Raw genomic sequence first — 20,162 nt, 5'->3', positions numbered from 1 at the left:
CGGCTGACTAGTTGTACAGGCGGATCCCAGGTGGCTTCTAACTGCTAAGCTATTGACAAGCCTCTGCCTATGTGCATGTGGCTTTGGCAGCATGTATCAGCTGACAGGTTCCTTTTTAAAGCACACCTGTCACCCCCAAAATCGATGGTGAGGTAAGCTCACCGTCATCAGGGGCTTATCTACAGCATTCTGGAATGCTGTAGATAAGCCCCCGATGTTACCTGAAAGAGGAGAAAAAGACGTTAGATTATACTCACCCAGGGGCGGTCCCACTCCGATGGGTGTCTCAGGTCCGGTACAGCGCCTCCCATCTTCATTCCATGATGTCCTCTTCTGGTCTTCACGCTGCGGCTCCTGCGCAGGCGTACTTTCTCTGCCCTGTTGAAGGCAGAGCAAAGTACTGCAGTGCGCAGGCGCCGGTAAGGTCAGAGAGGCCCTGAGCACTGCAGTACTTTGCTCTGCCCTTAACAGGGCAGACAAAGTACGCCTGCGCAGGAGCTGCGGCGCGGAGACCAGAAGAGGACGTCATGGAATGAAGATAGGAGGCGCCAGAGCGGACCTGAGACGCCCATTTGACAGGACCGCAGCGGGACCGCCCCTGGGTGAGTATAATATAACCTCTTTTTCTCTTCTTTCAGGTAACATCAGGGGCTTATCTACAGCATTCCAGAATGCTGTAGATAAGCCCCTGATGACAGTGAGCTTACCTCACCAGCGATTTTGGGGGTGACAGGTTCCCTTTAACCAATTTATCAATTGATAGCAACATTTCAAAACACCTGGGTTAGGGTCAAGTCTACCACATGTGTAAAAAGAAAAGGAGATGTTACAGTTTGGGAAGTGAGAAAAATCAATTAAGGGGAGGAATGTTATCAGACCAGAATGGGCTGTCAGACTCTAGCTTCTCAACAGTCTTGGGCTTTTGTTGTCAGATTTCTTCTTTTTTATTATGCACCAAGTGTTTTTTTTTCTCTTTCATTTTTACTGGTGAAAGGTCTGGCCTGCAGTCGGCCGGTTTATCACCTGAGCTCTTCTTCTGTGAAGTCATGCTGTGGTGATGGGTGCAGTATGTGTTTAGCATCATCCTGCTGAAATATGCAAGATTTTCCCTGAAACAGACATCTGGATGGGAGCACGAATTGTTCGAAAACTTCTGCATAATCAGCAATGACAGTGACTTTCCAGAGGTGTAAGCTGCTCATGCCATAGGCACGAATGCAGCCGTTTAGAAGTGAGTATGTCACAATGTATTCTCAAGCCCATGTAGGGATTTGTACAGTTCGCATTGTCACTTGGGCACATGGATTTCTCCACAGTCTCAGAATCTTTTGATGACATTCTTTGCTATAGATCAAGGGTGGCCAAACTTTTTTCCTGCCAAGGGCCATTTGGATATTTACACCATCCTTCGGTGGCAGTACAAATTAGGTGCCGACTCTGCTCAAAGTACGTCCTGACGCTGGCATTGGCATCAGGGTGCAGTCTTTCATGACATGCACCTCAGCTTATCCAAGTGCTCACATTGCAAGAAGAAATTAATGGACTAGCGGCTGAGGCACTGCGGTCTTCGGGAATGTGCCTGGAGCCAGACAAAAGGTAAATGGCCCAGAGTCCGAGATTCCCCATACCTGATGTTGCTGGTCGGATGCTCAAAGACTTTGCAATTTTACATTGAGGAATATTTTTCTGAAATTATTCCAAAATGTTAGGCTTGATTCACACTAGCGTTCGGCAGGGCTGCGGATGAAAGCCTTCTTCCTCCGTTAAGCCCCGCCCACTGCCGCACCTCTTCCGCATGCGTCCCCTATCTTTAACATTGGGTGCGCAGGCCATGCGGATGTATGCGGATGCCTCCGCATGCCTCGTTTTGACGCTGCGCCAAGTCAAACAACATGTTGCATTTTGTCGGCGTAGCATCAATTACAACGCATGCGGAGGCATTCCGCATACATCTGCATGGCTTGCATACCTAATGTTAACCCCTTTCTGCCAGCTGACGGAATAGTACATCAGCTGGCAGATCCCCTGCTTTGAGGTGGGCTCCGGCGGTGAGCCCACCTCAAAGCCGTGACATGTCAGCTGTTTTGTACAGCTGACATGTGCGCACAATGAGCGCGAGCGGAATCGCGATCCGCCCGCGCCCATTAACTAGTTAAATGCCGCCGTCAAACGCTGACAGCGGCATTTAACTAGCGCTCCCGGCCGCGCGGCTGGAGGTGCTCGCATCGATGACCCCCGTCACATGATCGGGGGTCATCGGTGCATTGCCATAACAACCAGAGGTCTCCTTGAGACCTCTATGGTTGTTGATGGCCGATTGCTTTGAGCGCCACCCTGTGGTCGGCATTCAAAGCACACCTGCATTTCTGCTACATAGAGGTGATCTGTGCTTCACCTCTATGTAGCAGAGCCGATCGTGTAGTGCATGCTTCTAGCCTCCTATGAAGGCTATTGAAGCATGCCAAAATAAAAAAAATAAAAATAAAAAAAGTGTTTACAAATATAAAAAGTTCAAATCACCCCCCTTTCGCCCCAATCAAAATAAAACAATTTAAAATATATAAATATATATATATATATATATATATATATATATATATATATATATATATATATATATATATATATATTTTCAAACCTACACATTTGGTATTGCCGCGTTCAGAATCGCCTGATCTATCAATGAAAACAAAGGATTAACCTGATCGCTAAATGGCGTAGCGATTAAAAAAAATCAAAACGCCAAAATTACGTTTTTTTGGTTGCCGCGACATTGCATTAAAATGCAATAACTGGTGATCAAAAGAACGTATCTGCACCAAAATGGTATCATTAAAAACGTCAGCTCGACACGCAAAAAATAAGCCCTCATTCGACCCAGATCATGAAAAATGGAGACGCTAGGGGTATCGGAAAATGGCGCAATTTTTTTTTTTTTTTTTTTTTTTTTTTTTTTTAAGCAAACTTTGGAATTTTTTTTTACCACTTAGATAAAAGAGAACCTATACATGTTTGGTGTCTATGAACTCGTAATGACCTGGAGAATCATAATGGCAGGTTAGTTTTAGCATTTGGTGAACCTAGCAAAAAAGCCAAACAAAACAAGTGTGAGACTGCACTTTTTTTGCAATTTCATCACACTTGGAATTTTTTTCCCCTCCCGTTTTCTGTTACACGGCATGGTAAAACCAATGGTATCGTTCAAAAGTACATCTCGTCCCGCAAAAAATAAGCCCTCACATGGCCATATTGACGGAAAAATAAAAAAATAAAAAAAGAGTTATGGCTCTGGGAAGGAGGGGAGCGAAAAACGCTTGAGCCTTGAGCGAGCTGAGAGCCAGGCCTGAGTCCAGACAGGTCTGTAGGAACTCTAAAATGGTGGGAATAGAGAAGACAAGGGGGGAGATGTCCACGAACTTTGCACCAAGCAAAAAAGGTCTTCCAGGTACGGTGATAAATGCGTACCGACACAGGCTTACGAGCACTGCTCACTGTGGACACGACCTGTTGTGAAAAAAACAGCCTGGGTCAGAATCCAGGATTCAACGGCCAAGCCGTTAAACACAGGGCTGGGTGAGTTCTGGTGGTAAATCAGCCCCTGGGAGAGCAGATCTGGACAATCCAGCAGTCGCCACGGTACGTCGGTGACGAGGCACACCAACTCTGCGAACCGTGCCCGGCGTGGCCAATCCGGAGAGACCAGGATCACTGGAACCCTTTCCAGCTTGATCTTTCTGATGACTCTCGAAAGAAACATCAGCAGTGGAAAAAAACGTACAGAAGACAGAACTGTTACAACGAAAGAACCAGAGCTTCCAGAGCTGGATCTCGCGACCGAGCTATGAACCTGGAGACTTTGGTGTTCAGTCTGGACGCCATCAAACCCACATCCGGGGTCCCCAAACGGAGACAGATCTGTTGGAAAACATCCGGATGAAGTTCACACTCCCCAGAGGCGAGAGCCTGGCAGCTGAGGAAGTCTGCCGCCCAGTTTTCCATGCCTGGTATATGCACTGCTGAAATTACTGAGTGGTTCCTCTCTGCCCATCAAAGAATGTGAGATACCTCGCACATGGCCATCCTGCTGCGGTTATCCCCTTGATGGTTGATGTATGCCACAGCCGTGGTGTTGTTCGATTGAATTTGGATGGGGTGACCCGCTAGGAGATAATGAAACTGCAGTAGTGCTAGCCATATCGCTCGGATTTCCAGGACATTGATTGGAAGTTTGGATACCCGAGATGACCAGCGGCCCTTAACAGTGTGGTGACGAAAAACTGCTCCCCAGCCCAGGAGACTGGCATCGGTAGTCACCACTAGCCAACTGAACCATTAGAAAGGACTTTCCCTGGTTGAGGGAAGAACAATGTCCACCATCTGAGTCTGCCTGACCCGCAGGGATAGGCGGCACCGGCAGTCGAGGGAGAACGTGTTCCTGTCCCAAGCCGCTAGAAGAGCATGCTGTAGAGGATGGAGGTGCACCTGTGCAAAAGGAACCGCTTTCAATGCTGCCACCATTTTGCCTAGAACCCTCATCGCAAAGCGGTTGGAATGAGGGCGCGGGGGGGGCGATGGATGACTGAGAAAGTGAGTGGGCTCCTTGCTGAAGGGCTAGGACCTTGTCTTGAAGGAGAATCACCAACCCTCGGGAGGTGTCCAGGGTCATGCCTAAAAAGGATATCTGCTGAGCTGGAACGGGGGAAGACTTGGCTAAGTTTATCGGCCAACCCAGATAAGAAAGTGTATCGCAAGTGATACGAACGTACTCTGTGCAGTCGTGGAAAGACAGACCCTTGACCAGGAGGTCGTCCAGATAGGGTAGTACGACCATGCCCCGAGAGTGCAGGATGGACAGGATAGCCGCCATGACCTTTGTGAAGACCCTGGGAGCGGTAGCAAGGTCAAAGGGCGAGGCCACGAACTGAAAATGCTGTTCGTAAATGGCGAAACGCAGTAAATTTTGGTGTGGGGGGGGAAATCAGAATGTGCAGGTAAGCATGTCTAACATCGATGGGTGCTAGAAACTCCCCTTTTTCCATTTTTATACAGATGGCCTTCAGCATCTGCAGCTCGCTCCACTATAGTTTATAAGAGTTGTGAAAAATCAGGCAGTAAGCACAAGCACACAACCTATTGTAGAGAGCCATGTCCATGTACAGTTGTGCTCAGAAGTTTTGATACCCCAACAGAATTTTTGCTTTCTTGGCCTTTTTTCAGAGAACATGAATGATAAACACCAAAACTTTTTCTCCACTCATGGTTAGTGGCTGGTGAAGTCATTTATTGTCATACTGTGTTTTCTCTTTTTAAAAAACAATGACAACCCAAAACATCCAAATGACGCTGATCAAAAGTTCACATACCCCATTTCTTAATACCATGTATTGCTCCCTCTAACATCAATGACAGCTTGAAGTCTTTTGTGGTAGTTGTGGATGAGGTTCTTTACTTTCTCAGATGATAACGCTGCCCATTCTTCTTGGCAACCATGAGTGGAGACTGTATGACTTCTTCAGGGAACGTTCACATAGATTTTTTTATGAGGAGTTAGAAGCGTATTTTACTGCAAAATCATCAATTAAAAATTGCTTCAAATACTCTGAATAAGCTTCCTATTGGTTTAATTGGAAAATGTTAAAAATAACCAGTACTGTGTGCACCACAGGAGCTTTTCCCATTATAATCAGTCAGAAACCTATTTGTTGTGGGTTTAGGAGCAGAATCTATTTCTAAACTCTTGTCAAAAAAATTTGAAGGTACCATGAAAGTGCTGATGCATGTCATTTCTGCCTCCTATGGGACATTAGACTTAACCCAAGGTCAGACATGAGGGCATAATCCACCAGGTGGAGACAGATTTTCCTACCTAGCATGCCTCTTAGTGGCTTGGTGTTTACCAATGAGCTGTGTTCTCCATTGTTGCCAATGAGAAAAGAATATAAAATGTGTAACAATTTTAGGCTCTGTCCACTTCTGGATTGTGGCATCCAATTCTGACCAACTTACAATGGAGCCTGTGATGAGGGCATATTTCTTACCAAGAAGTGCATGCTATGATACAAAAATTATGCTTTGTAGATAAGGGCATTATACACACACACACACACAAATATAATTAAACTAACGCAAATCAAAAGCAGAACAAATATTTGCTGGATAGATATTAAGGCTGTGCGCACACGTTGCGGTTTTTACCGCGGAACCGCAGCGATTTTGATGCTGCGGGTCCGCAGCAGTTTCCATTGCGTTTACAGTTACATGTAAACCTATGGAAACCGCAATCCGCTGTGCACATGCGGTGGGAAAAACCACGCAGAAACGCAGCGGTTTACATTCCGCAGCATGTCACTTTTGTGCAGAATCGCGGCGATTCTGCACACATAGGAAAGCATTGATCCGCTTACTTCCCGCATGGGGCTATGCCCACGATGCGGGAAGTAAGCGGATCATGTGCAGATGGTACCCGGGGTGGAGGAGAGGAGACTCTCCTCCTGGCTTTGGGAACCATATTTGTTAAAAAAAAAAAAAAAAAAAAAAAAGAAGAATTAAAATAATAAATAATGATATACTCACCTCTCAGCGCTGCACGCAGCCGTCCAGTCACAGGGTTGCTGTGCGAGCAGGACCTGCGATGACATCGCGGTCACATGACCGTGACGTCACGAAGGTCCTTCTCGCACAGCATCTTTGGAACCGGACCGCTGCATGCAGCGCCGAGGAGATCGGGACGTCAGAGGGTGAGTATATAACCATTTTTAAATTATTTTTAACATCTACTATTGATGCTGCATATGCAGCAATATGCAGCATCAATAGTAGAGTAAACCCGCAGCGGAAACCGCAAGACAAACCGTGATAAATCTGCAGGGATAACCGCAGCGGTTTGGCCCTGCAGATTTATCAAATCTGCTGCGGGAGAACCCGCAGAGGACCCTCCCTATGTGTGCACATAGCCTTAAAAGGAAAAAAAAAAAAAACACGTTTATTTACCTTGCCCTTTCTTCAGATTTTTTTCAGCTTCCTCAAATAAACCAGGTAGATGAATAACAACTCCATTACCTAAAAATTTTAAAAAAAAACAAAAAAAAAAAACATAGAATTATGTCACAGCTCCACCTTGACCACTAACTTAGTGTCGGAAGACACTATCCTTATCCCTCTCGGGGTTGATGTGATCGGGAAAGAAAAAATAAAGGGGGGGGGTCCACTTTAACCAAGGTACCAAATTGTATCTATTTAGATGTTTGCCTATCCCTGTGACTGCAGGAGACCTACAAAGATTAGAATGGTTGTTCATTAAACCCTTAATTACCGCCAATACGCATTAAAATGGTGGCCACTAAGGGGCTTTATTCCCTTGTCATCATTTTAAAACAGCAGTCGGGCATAAGGGTATAACGTCTCTCCCAGAGTCTGAAAATCTCCAGGGGTTTCTGAGACCCTGGAGAACACAAATCATGGCCGGATTTCTGATCCTCCTTCACCGGTATTCAATGAAAGTGAGAGGTGTAGTGAGCATCTTAAACCCAGTAGTGATTCACAGAATTTTAGAACATTCAAGAAATTAATTTTTCTTGGGGGATAAAAAATGTAAATTGCTTTAGGCACAAATTTTGAATTTTCACAGGAGCAGCTGGAGAAACTAGACTCTACAATTAGTTATGCAGGCTCTACTGCTCAAGTAGGTCCTCTATATGTTGTTGGCATCAACGGTTTGGGCACATGACAAAGAGCGGAATGGGAGGAGCATTATTTGACTTTTGGAGCACAATTTTTGCTACCATAGACTACAGACGCCATGTGACATTTGGAAAGTCTCAGATGCCAAAGCAGAAGCGACCCCCCACTTGACCCTATTTTTTAACTACACCTCTAGACAAATTCATCTAAAAGGTGTAATAAGCATTTTAAACCCACAGATTATACACGGAATTTTATAACAGTGGACAGAGAATGAAAAAGAAAAATTTTTCTGCTAAAATGTTGATTTTAAGGGGTTAAGGGCTGATGAGCGAAAACAGACCCCATAATTTGTCGTGCAATTTCTCCCAAGTACACAGATATACCTTATGTAAAGGAATACTACTTTTGAGACAGTGCAAAGCTCAGAAGTGTCATGTCACATTGGCAGAGCCCCTTGAGGTGCCAGAACAGGAACCCCCATAAGTGACTATCAGAAACTATACCCCTCAATAACTCAATTTCGAGTGCAGTGAGCATATTGACACCAAGTGTGTTTCACAGAATTTTATAACATTGAGCTGTGCAAAAAAAAAAAAAAAAAAAAAAACTACCACATACTTCAGTCACAGTTTTTACATTTTCACAAAGGGAAATTTCATAACTAGCCATAGAGACATTTTATCCAATTTCTTCTGAACATGACAATACTCCATATGAAGTTATACTATTTCGACACACTGCGGGGCTCGACAGAGAAGGCGAGCAATCTGTCTTTTCAAGCACAGCTTTTCCTAGAATAGCTTGCAGACTCCACTTGTCCCCAAGTGCCAGAACAGCAGAAACATCAAATTGCTCACCGGAACAATCACCGCTTAACCATCATATAGTTTTACATTAAAGCAATATTGGATTTAGCAGCATATTAAGCAGTTATATTGTAGACAAACATTGGACACAGCGTATCCTCCACACTACATATCGTATGCCACATAGCTGGGTAACTCACATAAAAGCCATTCGGTATTCAGTAATAACACGGACACAAGATAATTGTGCTACTCTCTGGGTAACACGCTATTTAAGTGGTTATTAATTAATGATGTAAGATACTTCTGTCGCTCTCTTGATAGGAGAGTCTGCAATATAACTGAATAATATGCTGCTATATCCAAGATTGCTTTTAATTAAAGCTATGTGATGATAAGTGCCGATTGTTACAGTGAGTAATTTGGGTGAGAACACTGCGCTACAGTGGCTGGGATACGTCACTAATATTGCGACACCGCTATGCTGTGCTTTTGGCCAGTCATATAGCACTACGTCACTGATTATTAGAAGCAATACTGGCAGATTAGGGGCAAATGTTTTTTTTTATTTATTTATTTTTTTTAAACTTTTCACTTGTAATACCCTCATTTATTTTGATAATTTGTATCCATCAAGTTGTATGGCCTCTTAGAGAGGGTTATGCAATGGGGTTCTCCCCTTCTGTTTTCTTTTTGGGGGAGCCACTGCGCTTTTACAGAAACTTTGTGCTACCACTAACAGACACCCCCTGTTATTTTAGTTAGCAGATGACAGACTTGAGTAGGGGACGTTATCTTTGTGGGCTGATTTGAAACTTTTATTGGTACCATTTTAAAAAGGTATAACATTTTGGATTACCGTATATACTCGTGTATAAGCCGAGATTTTCAGCCCAAAAAAATGGGCTGAAAGTGCCCCTTTCGGCTTATACTCGAGTCATGGAAGGCGGGGGGGGGGGGTTTAGTCGGCAGGTGAGGGGGAGCGACGCCTGTCATATACTCCCCTGCTCCCGGCGCTCCTGACGCGGTCCCTGCGTGTCCCACGGTGTTCGGGAGCTGCAGCTTCTTCCCCTGTTCAGCTGTCACTGGTACCGCTCATTAAAGTAATGAATATGGACTCCACTCCCATAGAGGTGGAGCCACATATTCATTACTGTAATGAGCGGTGGCACGTGACCACTCACTACAGGAAGAAGCTGCCGCTCCCGGATACCGTGGGACATGCAGGGACCGCGTCAGGAGCGCTGGGAGCAGGTGAGTATGTCATTCACCTTTCCGCGTTCCACCGCCGCCTCGTCTTCTGCGTCCTCTGCAGTGACTGTGCAGGTCAGAGGGCGCGATGACGTATTACTAAGCACGCCGCCCTCTGCCTGAACAGTCAGTGCGGAGAGACGGGACGCTGAGGAGCAGCGGGCAGCGACGAGAGGCGAGTATGTCATTTTTTTTTTTTTTTAGTGCAGCAGCAGCATTACATGTGGCACAATGCTATATGGAGCATCTATGGGGCCATAATGAACTGCATGGAGCATTATATAGAGCATTATATGGGGCCATAATGAACTGTATGGAGCATCTTATGGGGCCATAATGAACTTTATGGAGCATTATATGGGGCTCCTGATTCAATATGGATATTCAAAAACACAACCTGATGTCTCAATTTTACTTTTATTGGTATTTATTTTTATTATTTACCGGTAGCTGCTGCATTTTCCACCCTAGGCTTATACTCGAGTCAATAAGTTTACCCAGTTTGTTGTTGCAAAATTGGGGGGGGGAGGTGGGGAGTCTGCTTATATTCGGGTTGGCTTATACTCGAGTATATACAGTACTTTAAGGGTAAGTTCACACAGGGCGTTTTTGCTGTTTTTTATGCAAATTTTCAGCAGCTTTTTACAGTACCGGCAAAGCCTATGAGATTTCAGAAATCTCACACACACATTGGGTTTTTGTGTGATGAGTAGTTTGTGTTTTGCAGCATTTTTTTGACATAGGGCATGTCACTTCTTTCAGCGTTTTTCCACCCATTGACTTGAATGGATGGTGAAAAAACACTGCAAATACGCTAGGTTGACTTTTCTTGCAGCGTATTTGCTGCAGAAAAGTCATGGACAGCCGGATGTGATGTCACACTCAGCTCTGCTACATCTAGATGGCAGGCTGCATGATGTGTCCATACAGCCTGTCATCCAGCAGAGTGGACCCGATCCCCATTCACTTGAAGACAGAAGACAGTGGGGAGCGCTCAGCGGTGATCGGAGGTGTAAACTTCACCTCTGATCACTGGCGTTAGCTGATGGGACTCCTGCTCCCATCATCTGACACCTACAGCCAGTAATTACAGTGAGGGCAGGAGCAGCGGATGGAGTTTATCTGCCGCTCCTGCACTATAAATAATTAAAAAAAAAAATTAAAAAAAAATTATGGCGTGGGGTCCCCCCTAATTTTGATAACCAGCCAGACAAAACTAACAGCTGGGGGCTGCAACCCCCAGCTGTCAGCAAGGCTAGTTATCAAGAATAGAGGGTCCTCACGCTTTTTTTTTTTATTTAAATAATTAAAAACAGCGTGGGTATCCCCCCATTTTTGACAACCAGCCTTGCTAAAGCTCACAGCTGGGGGCTGGTATTCTCAGGCTGGTAAGGGGCCATTGATATAGGCCCCCAGCCTAAAAATAGCAGCCCGCAGCTGCCCAGAAAACACGCATCTATAATCATAGAGTAGCAACAACATGCTGGTGGTGAAATACAAGGAAAGGTGGGATGTGTTGTAGTTAAGTAAATGACATGATGATAGTGGCACCCTCTACACTATACGAGGGAGGTGTGTGTGTGTGTGTGTGTGTGTGTGTGTGTGTGTGTGTGTGTGTGTGTGTGTGTGTGTGTGTGTGTGTGTGTGTGTGTGTGTGTACGTACCTCAGACATACCGCACGAAAGTAATTCTAGCAAAATCTACTCGCCAGCATTTCAATCCTTTCTATTAGCGCTCGGCAGTGCGCCCCAACAGCATATGGAGTATTACCGTATTTTTCCGACTATAAGACGCACTTTTTTCCTCCAAATTTGGGAGGAAAGTGTGGGTGCGTCTTATAGTACGGATATAGCATGTGGGGAGGGGGGGCAGCAGCGAGTGGGATCGCAATGATATCCCACTTCAGGATGTCCCCGCTGCCGGAATCAGCTGCTGGGGAAACCACATGGCCCCGCAGATTAAGTGCAGTGAATATTCATTAGCGGCTCCCCGCCCACCGATCAGCTGAGCGGTGAGCAGCAAATGAATACTGCACTTAAGCAGCGACACAGTTTCCCCAGCACTGATTCTGGGGAGAATCTGTGTGTCCGGGGGAGGAGGCAGCAGCAGCAGGGGCCAGGAGATCGCTGCATACCTGCCTGTGCTGGACGCTGAGCTGTCTGTGGTGCACAAGGAGGACCTGTGTGATGTCAGAAGTGGGCGGGCTGGAGCATCACATGGCAGCTCAGAGCCCTCCCTCTTCTGACATCATCATAGGTCCTTCAGACTCCCACCTAGAATCTGCAGTTTCCTCTTATGTCCTGCGCGTGTGCTGTGGAAAGGCAACAAGAGAGAGGGCTCTGTGTGCAGCCATGGGATGCTCCAGCTTTTACCTCACCACAGGCTGGCTCCCACAATTAAGAGGTTAGTCTTTACAAAACACAATAAAGCACTCTGCCACTCCTTTGGTGAACTATAACTCCCAGCATGTCATAGGATCTGCAGGGCATGCTGGGAGTTATAGTTCTCCCATGGGATTTTAAAGCAGCACTCCAGTGCTATTTTGCAGTGCTGGAGTGGTGCTTTCACTATAAGCCCTGTGCCCCCATTCTTATACTCACCCTCCAGTGTCTTCATATAGTATACAGACACCACACTGGTCCTGCAGCTTCCAACATAATAACGTACTATTATATATAATAACACCACATATAATAGTATGTTATTTATGTTATTAAATATTTTACCACATTTTTTTTGCTTCAAATATTTTTTTTCCTATTTTCCACCTCTAAATCCTGGGTGCGCCTTATAGTCCGGTGCGTCCTATAGTCTGAAAAATACGGTAGCTTACTCAGGAGAAAATTGACCCCAAAATTTGTTTTGAAATTTCTCCAACTACCCTTGTGAAAATAAAACATTTGGGGCTAAAGCAAAAATTTGTGGGAATTGTTTTTTAATTTTCACAGTTACTGTTGTAAAATTCTGTGAAGCATTTGTGGGTTCAAGGTGCACACCACACTTTTAGATAAATTCCTTGAGGGGTCTAGTTTCCAAAATGAGGTCACTTGTGGGGGGCGGTTCCACTGTTTAGGCACATCAGGGGCTCTGAAAACACTACATGGTGTCCGCTATCAATTCCAGCCAGGTTTTGCTTTCCAAAAGTCAAATGATGCTCCTTCCCTTCCGAGCCCTGTCGTATGCCCAAAGATTAGTTCTCCACCACATAAGGGGCATCTGTGTACTCTGGAGAAATTGCACAAAAAAGAAAATGTATGGTTCAATTTATCCTGTTACCCTTGTGAAAAGGCAAAATTTGGGGCTAAAGCAACATTTTTATCCCATAACTTTCCAAACGCTATCCCCTATCCAATGGATAGTGGAAAAATTCTTAATTAGATAGCAGTGCTTCTCAAACCTTGAGGCTGACCAAGTTAGTGAGGCACAACTGGCAACGCAATCTTCATAAAAGTGGATAAATGCTGCACAGATCTATTATGGCTACAAAAACTTTTAGTTTAACAATATAACTTATTTTGTACTTATTTTATTGTTTTACTAGATTTGAGAGGCACATTTGAAAGATATGTTTAACTTAGTAATGACTTCCTCTACAGATTTCGATGCTCAGACATTATCTTGGCCAATCAAGTGAAGCCCCAAGTACAAAAAGTTTGAACAGTGCTGATGTAGAAGCCTCTCCTTCACAAAAAAATAAATAAATTAAAAAAAAAAAAAAAGACTCCCAAACTTACCTATGAAGGCAGTAACTTTTGGGTTAATGATCCCACTTGGCAGAAGATGAAAGTCGTACTCAACAGAATCCACCACAACTGTGTGGCCTGCATTGTTTCCACCCTACATGGAAAGAGAATTCAAATATTTAACATATGATTTTAGGAGATAAAGCGGTGGTCCACTACAATGTATAATTCGGCCACTGATTTCAAACTTTTAAATAAGTTTTTGCAATTAACTTCTGTTGCTATGTGTGCCTGTGAATGGCGCTATCGCTTCTCGCTCAGTCTGCATCACCGAGCCTCACTGTAGCCGCCACTGACCTCCCGTTCCGAAATCCCTTCATTCACCTTTAATATGTGATCCTGCAATTACATTAGTAATACAGCACTGCTGTGTGTGGTAGACCACCAGCCTCACCCCTAGCAAGCTATGTTTGGCTATGGTGCATATCAAGCCTCTGGTTACAGCACCCACAATCATACAGAGTGGGTGCTTTCCTACTTTCAATGCGCTGCTCTCGCTATTAACAGCGGCATACAAATTGTTTAACTGCTTGGGTCAGCAAGAACGTCGTCCTAGCAGTTACAGCAGTGGTCTGGCTGTTAACACCGGCACAGAAGCGTGCAGTCAGCATGGCTCGTATAGCCGTCATGGAGCACAATATGATATGACGACAACTGTCATATACGTCCAGATAGCATAGTGGGGTTAAGCATCAAGTGATAGATTTGGATTATTTCTATTGGTGCGCAAAAAGGAAACAGAATAACTTACCAATGAGGAACAAATGTTTGTGCACACAGCGCAGAACAGCAAGGGATTTTATGACTGCAGCACCAGCTTTGTGGTTGAGTATATTGGAATATATGCATGCTTTATTCTTGCGTAAAAAGTAACATGTTACACAAGACATTACATAATTATAAGCTCAACAGTCCTGAAAACAACAAACATGCCAGAGGTTGGGGGTGGATGGGAGTATGGGAGTTGTAGAAAGGAAAGCATAGGGAGTTCTGCTGTAATGTTAATAGGATGTGTATTGCAAGGGTACAGCCAACAGATAAATAGTGTAATGTTCCTTTGTCAACGGGAGTTAAAATTAAAGTACCGTACCTACAATTTTGATACTGATTCCAGACGTTAAGCTTTGAAATATGAACCATTTGTTAAAGTGTTGGAAGATTTTTTTGTTTTATTTCTGGTACGAGACAAATCGTTTTTTAATGTGAACATAAGGTTCAGCTCATTGGTCCCATCTAGTAAGGAAGAGGGATATGTAGCCTTCCAGTGTCTTGCAATAGTGATTTTGGCAGCATTTATAAAATGAGGGATTGTCGAGCTTTTAAAAGAAAATCTGCCAGTAGGATCAGACCATATAGGAAAGGTAAATGGCTAGCAGTCAACTCAGATTGGTATAACGGTGCTAGTGAAAGGAGCCAATGGTCTCGTAGACAATAGTTCATGTAATCACTGCACACGTACAAGTTGAAAGATAGGCTTCAAGTAAGGGTTTATTTATAGTGATTGGTGAAGCGACAGGCAAATTACGTTTCGGCCAGTTAGTGGCCTTGATCACATAGTCGCCCTTTTAGCGGTGCATCATAGGTCAAAAGCAGTAATGTCCCTGTAGTGTGGTTGTTGAGGTCGATCATACATTTAAGATACACCCCCAATCATACAGGTTGATCCTGTGTAGAGGAAAGCAATCTGAGTTCTGGGTCCTGTACACACACATGTAGGGTTACACACAGGGATCTGTTCCCAAATGCTGCCTGAAGTTGGTCACATACAATCAATTGTGGTGTGGAGCAGTTGCTATTCGTTGGTGGCACAATGGTAGGTGCTGACACATCAGTGGAGTGCTCCACACCACAACTGATTGTATGTGACCAACCTGTATGCCTGTCGCTTCACCAATCACTATAAATAAACCCTCACTTGAAGCATATCTTTCAACTTGTACGTGTGCAGTGATAGATATAGATATGTCAATCTCAATTAAGCAGATAAAAGGCCTGGAGTTGATTTGAGGTGTGGTGCTTGCATTCGGAAGGTTTTGCTGTGAAGTAAACATGCGGTCAAAGGAGCTCTCCATGCAGGTGAAACAAGCCATCCTTAAGCTGCGAAAACAGAAAAAACCCATCCGAGAAATTGCTACAATATTAGGAGTGGCAAAATCTACAGTTTGGTACATCCTGAGAAAGAAAAAGCACTGGTGAACTCATCAATGCAAAAAGACCTGGGCGCCCACGGAAGACAACAGTGGTGGATGATCGCAGAATAATCTCCATGGTGAAGAGAAACCCCTTCACAACAGCCAACCAAGTGACCAACACTCTCCAGGAGGTCGGCGTATCAATATCCAAATCTACCATAAAGAGAAGACTGCATGAAAGTAAATACAGAGGGTTCACTGCACGGTGCAAGCCACTCATAAGCATCAAGAATAAAAAGGCTAGACTGGACTTTGCTAAAAAACATCTAAAAAAGCCAGCACAGTTCTGGAAGAACATTCTTTGGACAGATGAAACCAAGATCAACCTCTACCAGAATGATGGAAAGAGAAAAGTATGGCGAAGGCGTGGTACAGCTCATGATCCAAAGCATACCACATCATCTGTAAAACACGGCGGAGGCAGTGTGATGGCTTGGGCATGCATGGCTGCCAGTGGCACTGAGTCACTAGTGTTTATTGATGATGTGACACCGGACAGAAGCAGCCGAATGAATTCTGAGGTATTCAGAGCCATACTGTGTGCTCAGATCCAGCCACATGCAGCCAAACTGATTGGTCGTCGTTTCATACTACAGATGGACAATGACCCAAAACATAAAGCCAAAGCAACCCAGGAGTTTATTAAAGCAAAGAAGTGGAATATTCTTGAATGGCCAAGTCAGTCATCTGATCTCAACCCAATTGAGCATGCATTTCACTTGTTAGAGACTAAACTTCAGACAGAAAGGCCCACAAACAAACAGCAACTGAAAACCACCGCAGTGAAGGCCTGGCAGAGCATCAAAAAGGAGGAAACACAGCGTCTGGTGATGTCCATGAGTTCAAGACTTCAGGCAGTCATTGCCAACAAAGGGTTTTCAACCAAGTACTAGAAATGAACATTTTATTTAAAATTATTTAATCAGTCCAATTACTTTTGGTCCCTTTAAAAAACAGGGTGGGACATGTTAAGGAGCTGAAACTCCTAAACCCTTCATCCAATTTTAATGTGGATACTCTCAAATGAAAGCTGAAAGTCTGAACTTCAACTGCATCTGAATTGTTTTGTTTAAAATTCATTGTGGTAATGTCTATAACCAAAATTAGAAAAATGTTGTCTGTGTCCAAATATATATGGACCCAACTGTACACACACACACACACACACACACACACACACACTTCTCAGCTGAGCTTTGCCTCAGGGTTTCTGTTGGAATCCCCAATACACAGGACTCGGACGGAGCCATTCAACCTTATCTAGTCACCAAGGACAAAGCGATTTCATCCATGTTATGGCAGCAAGACGCAAAAAGCTACCGGAACAAACTTTTAGCTCGGCAGGGTCAGTTATGACCCAAGTACAGTTTTGCAGAGCGGCAGCTGTGCAGGTCTGATAAATGCAGAAGTGGGGAGCTGCGTCGTGGGCATGCCTTACTGGCGCAAGGTGGCTCGATTCTGCAGGTGGAGCAGCAACTGCAACCTTAAGACAATGCAGCACCTCAAGCTGGAAGAAAATGACATTGTCAATACAGTGATATTTAAGGGGTTGTCCACTACCTGATGGTCAGCATCTCTTGCATTAAATAGTCCCCCGTGTAAGAAAAATACCGTAATCCCCTCTCGCACCATTCCAACAATTTGTGGGGTCACAAGGTCTGGTGCCCGCCCACTGCTTCCAAGTGTCTGGGAAACAAGAGGCCGCAGCCCAGTAGTGGCCACAGAGCTCACGTGGCATTACAACATCACTCACGCCCTGGCACTGCTGGAACAGTACAGGCCAGGGAGACTGTATTATCCTACAAGGGGCTATTTCATATAACAAGGGACTGACCAGGTGGTAACGAAGACTTTCACTGCCATCCTCCATTACTTAAGACTGGCAGAACGGACGCGAGCACCCCTTGCTGGACCCAGGCACACGAGAACAGACGCCAGCGCCCCTTGCTGGACCCATAAGTTCATAGAAAACAGCCGCACACAAATACTTGGAGTTTTAAATGCAAAAGGGAGAGTAATTTATTGTATTCACCACAGAAGTATAGAAATGTTGAGGTAACGTTTTGGCCCCGTGGTGGGCCTTTGTCAAACCTCCCTGCGGGTCCGGGCTGTAGGAGTCACATCACCACAGGGACTCCTACAGCCTGGACCCACAGTGAGGTTTGACAAAGGCCCACCATGGGGCCGAAACGTTACCTCAACATTTCTATACTTCTGTGGTGAATACAATAAATCACTCTCCCTTTTGCATTTAAAACTCCAAGTATTTGTGTGCGGCTGTTTTCTATGAACTTATTGGTCAACTGGATAGCATCCAGGTTCAGCCTGCACCTGTCCCTATTAAGTAAGGGTGCATGTCATTTCCACTATTAGTTACCTTGCTGGACGCAGGCATGGCAGAACAGACGCCAGCGCTCCTTGCTGGACGCAGGCGCGGCAGAACAGACGCCAGCGCCCCTTGCTGGACCCCTTGTGCGGCAGAACAGACGCCAGCGCCCCTTGCTGGACCCAGGCGCGGCAGAACGGATGCTAGCGCCCCTTGCTGGACGCAGGCACACCACAAACAAACACTTTATTTCACTCTCCAGGAATGACCTCAGGTTGGAAATAATCCTGACACAAAACCCCGCCCGGAAATTAACAGTAGACGTGCGGCCATGACAGCATGAATCAGTCATTCGTCCTTGTGCGGCAGAAAGTAGGAAGTCAGGGCTGGGGCAGAGAAGGGACATGGCTGCGGTCTTTCCTGCGGTAGTAGGCCGGCGCAGAGGCGCATTCACACCGCCGCAGGCTCCGGGGTTGCGCCTCTCCCGTCCATTTGGCGCGTAGCAGTGCAGGCCCCCACGTGTGCAGCGCGCCATGCAGCCTGTCAGTCCCACACTGCGCCCTCATGTCACGGCGCCATCACACGGCTCCCTCCCGGCCCACAGCTCACCTGGCAGCGGCACACGATGTCTGCGTCCTGGGCCAGCAAATCCACCACTTTGCCCTTCCCTTCATCGCCCCACTGGGCTCCCAGCACCACGGTCACTTTGTTCTGCAGAGGATGATGGGGGACAGCCGGGCTTTCTCCGTTAGACATGATGGCTGCTTGCGTCGCTCCGCTACCCGAAGACATGACACCTTTAAATCATAGGAGGAGAAACCTCTAGCAGCACGAGCCGGGCGAAGTGGAATGTCTGCGGCTTTTCGTAACTTACCCACCAGCTAGGAAGGGAGACGAGACGAAACTAACCCCTTGTGTGCCGCCTGCCTGTTACGGCGGGATTTGGCTTTAGACAGCGCCATCTGGCGGTACTCAGAGAAAGCGACAGCAGGAGATGCAAGTAGCAGTCGGCACTGCGCCCCTGCTTGTATAGCCAGCCTGACACTCGGTACCGTGCACACAGCTGCTTCCCAGGGTATATGTGCACACAGCGGCTTCTCAGGGTATATGTGCACCCAGCGGCTTCTCAGGGTATATGTGCACACAGCTGCTTCCCAGGGTATATGTGCACACAGCGGCTTCCCAGGGTATATGTGCACACAGCGGCTTCCCAGGGTATATGTGCACACAGCTGCTTCTCAGGGTATATGTGCACCCAGCGGCTTCCCAGGGTATATGTGCACACTGCGGCTTCTCGGGGTATATGTGCACACAGCTGCTTCCCAGGGTATATGTGCACCCAGCGGATTCTCAGGGTATATGTGCACACAGCTGCTTCCCAGGGTATATGTGCACACAGCGGCTTCTCAGGGTATATGTGCACACAGCGGCTTCCCAGGGTATATGTGCACACAGCGGCTTCCCAGGGTATATGTGCACACAGCGGCTTCCCAGGGTATATGTGCACACTGCGGCTTCCCAGGGTATATGTGCACACAGCTGCTTCCCAGGGTATATGTGCACCCAGCGGCTTCCCAGGGTATATGTGCACACAGCGGCTTCCCAGGGTATATGTGCACACAGCGGCTTCCCAGGGTATATGTGCACACAGCGGCTTCCCAGGGTATATGTGCACACTGCGGCTTCCCAGGGTATATGTGCACACAGCTGCTTCCCAGGGTATATGTGCACCCAGCGGCTTCTCAGGGTATATGTGCACACAGCTGCTTCCCAGGGTATATGTGCACACAGCGGCTTCTCAGGGTATATGTGCACACAGCTGCTTCCCAGGGTATATGTGCACCCAGCGGCTTCTCAGGGTATATGTGCACACAGCTGCTTCCCAGGGTATATGTGCACACAGCGGCTTCCCAGGGTATATGTGCACACAGCGGCTTCTCAGGGTATATGTGCACACAGCGGCTTCTCAGGGTATATGTGCACCCAGCTGCTTCCCAGGGTATATGTGCACACAGCGGCTTCCCAGGGTATATGTGCACACAGCGGCTTCCCAGGGTATATGTGCACACAGCGGCTTCCCAGGGTATATGTGCACACTGCGGCTTCCCAGGGTATATGTGCACACAGCGGCATCTCAGGGTATATGTGCACACTGCGGCTT

General features: G+C 46.1%; 1 protein-coding gene across 2 annotated transcripts in view; it reads right to left on the bottom strand.

Moving 5' to 3' along the window:
- Window positions 1-19,002, bottom strand: part of LOC143807495 (adenylosuccinate synthetase isozyme 2) — a 95,732-nt gene extending 76,730 nt beyond the window's left edge. The window contains exons 1-4 of one of the 2 annotated variants that reach the window (XM_077289108.1): window positions 18,876-19,002; window positions 18,611-18,798; window positions 13,475-13,577; window positions 6,991-7,059 (exon numbers count right to left, since the gene is read on the bottom strand). In XM_077289108.1, the coding sequence (XP_077145223.1) occupies window positions 6,991-7,059; window positions 13,475-13,577; window positions 18,611-18,793 (355 nt within the window). In that variant the 5' untranslated portion in view covers window positions 18,794-18,798; window positions 18,876-19,002. The remainder of the gene's footprint in view (window positions 1-6,990; window positions 7,060-13,474; window positions 13,578-18,610; window positions 18,799-18,875) is intronic. The other variant, XM_077289109.1, reaches the window with a different exon arrangement.
- Window positions 19,003-20,162: the final 1,160 nt, after the last annotated feature.

The sequence above is a fragment of the Ranitomeya variabilis genome, chromosome 2 (assembly GCF_051348905.1).
Source record: "Ranitomeya variabilis isolate aRanVar5 chromosome 2, aRanVar5.hap1, whole genome shotgun sequence".
Classification (NCBI taxonomy): domain Eukaryota; kingdom Metazoa; phylum Chordata; class Amphibia; order Anura; family Dendrobatidae; genus Ranitomeya; species Ranitomeya variabilis.
This window is presented reverse-complemented; position numbering and strand designations above follow the sequence as displayed.